Source organism: Buteo buteo, chromosome 21 (genome assembly GCF_964188355.1).
Source record: "Buteo buteo chromosome 21, bButBut1.hap1.1, whole genome shotgun sequence".
Lineage (NCBI taxonomy): Eukaryota > Metazoa > Chordata > Aves > Accipitriformes > Accipitridae > Buteo > Buteo buteo.
Window position 1 is genome coordinate 14947921 of NC_134191.1, and position 7196 is coordinate 14955116.

Sequence of the window (7196 nt, forward strand, 5' to 3'; positions counted from 1 at the left end):
TGAGATAAGGGACTTAGAGAAATTGATAGAGGAAGCTTGGAGAACGTATTGGAACAGAGAGGGGGATGAGAGACAAAAATCGGGAAAAACTATTGCTGCAGCCACCGTAGCGGCGCTGCGAAAGCAGGACAACTCCCTTCGTGCGAGGGGTCGGGGAATTGGAAGGAGGGGAGGCTCATGCCAGCCCCTAAGATCGGATCAATGTGCTTATTGTGAAGAAATAGGCCATTGGAAAGGACAATGTCCTAAGCTGAGTGGAGCACAAGCTGTCGTAGCCAATGTTACCTCTGGTCAGTGAGGGGGACCGGGGAAATCCACCCTAGCGGATCCACTGCTTAAAGTTAAGCTCGGGAAAATAGACCGAGAGGTGGATTTTCTGGTAGATACGGGAGCGTCCTATTCAGTGTTAAACCAAAGGCTAATACCGGAGGATGAAGAGTTTGTGACTGTAGTGGGAGCTACTGGCCAGCAGGAAAAGGCTTTTTTCCTAAGGCCGCTAAAATATAAATTGGGTAAACAGATAGGAATACACAAATTTTTGTATTTGCCCAGATCTCCAAAATCTTTGTTAGGTCGCAATTTGCTGGAACAATTGGAAGCAGAAATTGTTTTTGAAAAAGGAAAAATGGAATTAAAAATCAAGGAAGACCAGCTAATTAACATTTTAAGCTTGGCATTAATACAAGCTGAACCAAAATTTGAAGTACCTCCAGAAATTGTTGATCAAGTATATCCTGGAGCCTGGGACTCCGAGGTTCCAGGAAAAGCTAGAAACGCAGCCCCTATAGTGATTAAGCTGAAACCAGGAGAAGAACCTGTCAAAGCAATATCCCCTGAAATTAGACAATAGGAGTTGGTCAAGGAGTTGGTCAAGATATTGGTCAAGAGACTAATCTAACTTGGCCCCAATCTCTTCCCCTGGCATTGCTTAGAATAAGAATGAAACCAAAACCAAAGGAAAATTTAAGTCCCTTTGAAATATTGTATGGGAGACCATATCAATTTCAATTTACAGGAGAGGATTTAACCCAATTGGGTGCAGGGCATTTGTGTGACTACATGGTATCTCTCCAGAAGCAGTTGGAAAATATAGGTAAACAAGTTTTGGGAACTAGGGCTAGGGAGTTAGATCATCCCTTTAAACCGGGTGATTATGTATATATATAGATTTTTTCAGGGCAACCTCTGGAGAAGTGGGATGGACCCTACCAAGTGTTGCTGATGACCTTCACTGCCATTAAGATCAAAGAACAGCCAGCCTGGATTCACTATTCTAGAGTGAAGAGAGCATCTGAGAGGCCATGGATGGTCATCCCCACAGGACCCACGGGCCTGCGATTCTCCAGATCATGATGGTAACAGAGATGTTACTCGGTTTAAATGAAGCTCGATGGAACTTGAACTCATATTTTTCCTTGACACAAAAAGTTTCCCAAATCCTGAACAGAACTGACTGTCGGATATGTACTCACATGCCAGAACATGGCGGAAAAGGAATCTCACTAATTGGTATTCCGATACCAAGTAATCACTCCTGGGCCACTCTTTGGGAAAGTACCACCTGGTATACTGACAATGACAAAGTCCGGAGGTTAGCAATAACTAGTCCTGAGGCCCGGGAGCCTTATTGTACGTGTGTACAGAGATGTAATCCACCTAGAGGACTTGGAAAAATTGACTGTGTTAATGGGATATATGTGGGTAATCATACGGTTTGTAACAAAACTATAGATATTGGAACTTCAATTTCTGTTAATACTACAGCATGGCCAGTGCCAGGAGGAAAAGGATGGTACTGGCTATGCAATGATACTGCCTGGAAGGTTTTACCAAAGAACTGGATGGGAACATGTACTTTGGGAGCAGTGGTTCCAAATATGACTATACATAGTTCTCCACCAAAAGGATGGATGCAAACACACTTTCAAAGGATTAGACGAGATGTTGAGAAACCTTTGGTAAAGAGGCCTACTGCCTTTCATAGTTTTATCCGATGGTTTCTCCCATGGTTGGGAGTGAATGAGTTAGAACAAGCCATAATTAACATTTCGGCAGTAATAGAAAACCTTGAGAATAGAACGCTTGATGCAATAAGAGCTCAACAATTAGACATCTCTAGCTTATCTCAAATTGTGCTACAAAATAGACTGGCTTTAGATTTATTATTGACTTCTCAAGGTGGAGTATGCACAGTTACAAATACGAGTTGTTGCATGTATATAGATCCAAGTGGAAGGATCTCCACTGACTTAGAAGAAATTTGGAAACAGACTAAAGTACTACATGAAATAACTAAAGATGACCTCTCATGGGGATTTAAAGAATTGTGGAATAAACTAACATCTTGACTGCCAAATTTTGGATGGCTAAAGCAAATTTTTATTATGGTTATAATTTTAATGACTTTAGGAATAATGGTCTGTATTATGCTTAAGTGTTTTATGTGGTGTTGTCAGGGCACAGTAGAAAATTACGAAAGCTGGAAACGAAATAAAATCAGACATCAAGTAGAAACTGGAAAATATTTTACACGATCTCTCGGAAGTAGTGGAATCCTATAGTTGCAAAAGAATTTGCAAACGTTTAAAAAAAAAGGGGGAATTGATATAGAGAACGAACTGCTTATTGCTTAATGATCTAGCTCGTCTTGATTCTCTCCCTGTAACTTTACATACCAAGGACGGGTGTTTGTCAAGGATTAAGCCTGTCGGAGACTGGTACTTGGGAGTGATGAGCAAGAGGGAGCCATGAGCAATCACAAAACTTAATTAATGTTTGATGAATGTATGATCTTGTTGAGAAGGCACAAGCAGAGGCCTTGCTTGAATAGAGAGGGCCGGAAAAGATAAGAACTCCTGCCTTTGTTCTCGTCCTTGTAGATAATTCAGCTTAAACTAGCCATATGGTTTTACATCACTAATGAAAACTCAGATATCTAAGAGCACTAGCAAGCCTTGATGTATCAAAACATGTGAAGGACCATACTGCGCAGAATCACTTGAGGAGGGTCAAGCAGCGGACAAGTGAGGAAGACTATGGAAGACCACCAGAGACTTTCAATGCGCCTGCGTAAAGGACATTTACATATGCTAATAGTTTCCTGGAAAACTAATAAATATGTATAACATTTCCTGGAAATCTAGTGAACATGTATGTAGAACATGTACTTAACCTGCACAGTTAGGCCCGACTGTGTGTTAGGAGGAGTCATGCCCCCCACACCCAGCGCTGTCAATAAAGAATACCTACTTATTAGTTATTCAAGCTATTGAATTAGTTTCTTTGAAACAGTGGCCCCTAGCGCTCTGTGCCCTGGTGCCCCACCACTGCAGGTTATTTACTCCTGCCGACAGCCCGCACCGTGGGCAGGACCATGCCCCTTTCCCAGGAGGGTGCAGAGGAGAGGCTGGGTGCTGTTATTAAGCGCCTGACCCCATGGGCAACTTTTTAATTGCTTTTGGCCATAGCTGCAGCGGGGCTGGAGCTGAGCAAGACCAAGCCCAGCACCCTCCCTAACGGAGGATATTCCTGCAGGAGCATGGGACCAGCCCCAGCAAATCTGCTGGCTCATCCTCCGTCCCAGACCTGCCCCAGCAGACACAAGGGGGTCCCATCCCCTCCGACACACCGCGGAGGGCTTCCTTCGGTGTTTTGCAGCACTGGGGAGTCCCTCTGCTCCTGGTGGGGTTGACACCGGGGGTGTTTCCCAGGTGTCCCCCACCTGGAGCATACGGAAACGTGCCAGGAGAGCTTGTCTTTGCAGCCCAGGACAGCCCGTGCTGTTCCCGCAGCAGGTACGACTGTCACACACACGTACCCACTCCTCCCCGCTGCCCAAACACACACACACCGCCTCGCTCATAAAAGCAGCTGGTTTTCTTATCAGGTTCCCTACGGTCTCACCTCCGCCCACGGCGGGTGCCAGCGGTGCAGTGACGCACCGGAGGCCTTTCAGGAGCTGCACGGTGACGCTCGGCATCAGAGGCGGTGAGTTCCGACACCTCGCCTGGCAGCACGGGCAGCTGGAGCCACGTCTGCTGCAGCTCAGCCGCCTGCTCCGCACCAGCATTTCCCAGCTCGGGGTTTCCCCAGCTGCTCAGGGTGCGCGGAGGAGCTGCGGCAGGAACGCAGTCGAAGGGGACCCCCATCCCGCAGCAGCAGCGCCTGGACCCTTCCCCGCGGTCCATCTGCTGCCAGGCCGGGGGTGCCACCGCCCCCCGCCCTCCTGCAGCCTTTGCACCGGGGTCCCCGGGGCGTGCCGACCCCCGAGTCACCGCTACCAAGGGCGGTGACACGTTTCCAGTGCCAGCGTCCATGTCGGGGACACCACCAGCCACTTAGGGTCTCATGAGAGATGGGGTGATAGGAGGTGATGCCTCACCAGCCTAAGCCCCAAGCAGACTGGGCAGACGTACACACACACATTTATATAAATATATAAAACCCCTTTATACAAACACAAGCAGACCCACCCGTGCAAGCATCCCAGCCCTGCCCTGCCCAACCGGGGATGCAGCCTGGCCTTGGCTGCTGGCACAGGGCTCAGCACGGGGTGACGTTATCGTTTATTGCCTGATGCTGGCACACAGCGGGTGCACCTCTTTCCCGCCACCCTGGACTTCATCCCACCTTCCCTGCCCTTCCCCAGCTCCTCCACCTCAAGCTGACTGGCATCCATGGCTCTATTTTAGCTCGAGAGACCGGTTGTTTCCCTGTCAGAGGTTCATGTTTTTATTTAGCTCCCTTTCAGCTTCCCAAATTAGCACGGCAGGCTCCTGCACTGTTTGCCTTGGACGAAGATGTGTTGCCACAAATTATTTTTGATTCAAGTAAACAAAGCCTCTACCTCTCTTCCCCCCCCCCCGGTCCTCTTTGATGTTGGTGGCTAATTTCAGTGCTCAGAGAAGAGAGGGTGCTGGCTGGGGCCCAGCACGAGGCACCGGGGACACCGTGGGCTCCCTACCCGGCCACTGCTCCAAAGCCAGCACAGCCCCAGCCCTGCTGCAAAGGGCTGCTTGTGCCCCAAAACAGTCCCAAACTGGGGGCTCACCCCCGACAGCAGTGCCTAGAGCACCGTTTTCCAAACCCGCTAGCAGGCGGTGCCAGGCTGGTGCGGTGCCAGGCTGCTCCGTCCCTCCTGCCCTGCTGCCGCCTGTGCCTGCCGATGCCAGGACAAGGGTCAGGCTGCCCACTGGCACGCCGCAGATCTCTGCATCATTTCCTCCACCCAGCCTGCCACCGCAGGGGTTTCCCAGTCCGGAGCAGCCGGGGAGAGCCGCACGCTGCTGTCGCTGCCACCGGGCATCGTCCAGCTGGGCCAGGGGAAACCGAGCTTTAGGACCGGTGTGAAACGCGTTGGTTTGACATCGCTCCCCGTTGATGGGGACGAGTACGGGTGGCCACGCTGTGAGGGGACAGCGCCCATTCCCAGCATGTACACGCGGTTGTGAAAGCAGGGGTTTGTCCCAGTTCAGCTGTTCCCAGTGGCTGAGCCAAGGGATTAACTGGCACAGTAATTCCTCCTTAACCTACAGGGAGCGGAACCGGATCCCATTTCCACTTCCCAGCTGGTTGCTCACCCTCTTCACTGACCCACCTGGCCCCACCACTCTCCCCTCAGAAGAACAGTTTCTTTTTCTGCCTCCATCCCAAAGCTTCCTCTGCTTTTGCATCTGGGAGAAGGCACACCTCGGGGGGGGGGGGGCACAGGCATTAAATTAGGGGGTGCTGGCAGCCTGCCCTTGGCCATCACGGGGGACCACAGGGGCTGCAGCAAGCCCTGGCTGCCACAGCACGGCATGGCATGGCATGGCGTGGCATGCCAGCACGGGGTGAGACTGTGGGCAGGATGAGAGTGGGCAGGACCCCCACAGAAGCCCCTCGGGGCAGGGTCCTGCAGCCCTAACAGTGGCAGAGGATTTTCAGGTGATGAGTTGCATGAGGCCCCATGTCAGCAAGGGCACGTGGGGTGATGTTTATTCAGCACTTATCCCAGGCTATTTTGGGGACCTATTTTGCAACGGGACAGAACCTCCTCACCCACTGGCATGCAGTTACCTTGGGGGCACAGCCCTTCCCAACCCGGCAAGCACCTCGGACCCATGGTGGGGGCAAAGCAGCGACTTTGCAGCCTGGTGCAGAGACCCCTCTGCAGCGGGGCCAGCGACCCCACCAAGCCCCCATCCCCTGCAACCTGCCCTCAGAGCCTCTGCAGACAGCCCTTCTCCCAACATCGATCACCTAGACACACACAGAGCTATTTGTAGCTGGGGCTGATGTTGATTTGGATCAAGTAGAAGATAACAAGGCTATTTTCAGGTTTATCTCTCAGCCCGTGAAGGGAAATAGGCTTTGCTGGCTCAGGCAGGCTCTGCCCAACCTGTCGGGGCATGGCTGGGTGCCGGGACAAGTGACTCCCACGGTGGGGACAGAGGAGGGATGGTCCTCAGATGCACCGAGGGCACAGTGGATGCAGTAGGACAAGCCCCAACGCGCTGGTCCTCATCATGCCACCCTGTCTGCCCTGTAGGTCCACTCCTGCCACCCCTGTTGGGGAAGCAGTGGCATGGGGACCACACAGCTCCAGATTCACAAGTCTCAAAAAAACCCGAGCCCACCCTGGCTGTGCCTCCTGAGCCCCTCCATCCCTCTCGGCAGGACAGGCAGGTGGAACCCAGGAGCCCTGTCCCTCCCAGCACGGGCATGCCCTCACTGGGATGGGGTGCCAGCATCGCACATCCTTCTGTGGGAAGGAGGTTTCAAACCAAGAGCTCCAGCTTGGCAACATCTGACTGCCAAAACAGTTGCTTTAATTATAAAGTCCCGAGCACTTGTGTTTGCTGTGCCGAGCGGCATCTAAAAATATCAAAAACACTAACTCACCCTGTAATGAGACACTTAGCAGAGGGAGCCACCACAGAAACCAACGCAGCGGCGCCAGGAGGCTTTTCCCATCGGCAAAGCTCGCGGAGCTGCCATGCGCTCCTCCAAAATGCTCCAATGCAACCATGGCTTTGGAGAGAGGGGAGACGGCTTCCTCACGGCTGCATTTCCCCTTCGCTTCAGCTCCCTGTGTGAAGCCTGGGGGCATGGGGTCCAAGCAGGACAGGGTCTGGGAGGGGTATGAGGATGCCCCATGTCACGCCAGGTATGCCCAGAGTCATCCCCCAGGGGCCCAGCACCTGAAATGCCATATG

General features: G+C 51.8%; 1 protein-coding gene across 1 annotated transcript; it reads left to right on the top strand.

Moving 5' to 3' along the window:
• Positions 1-1301: 1301 nt before the first annotated feature.
• Positions 1302-2561, top strand: LOC142042902 (endogenous retroviral envelope protein HEMO-like). The gene is given in 1 exon segment (XM_075053474.1): positions 1302-2561. A coding segment is annotated over 1 exon segment (1260 nt).
• The last annotated feature ends 4635 nt before the right edge of the window (positions 2562-7196 follow it).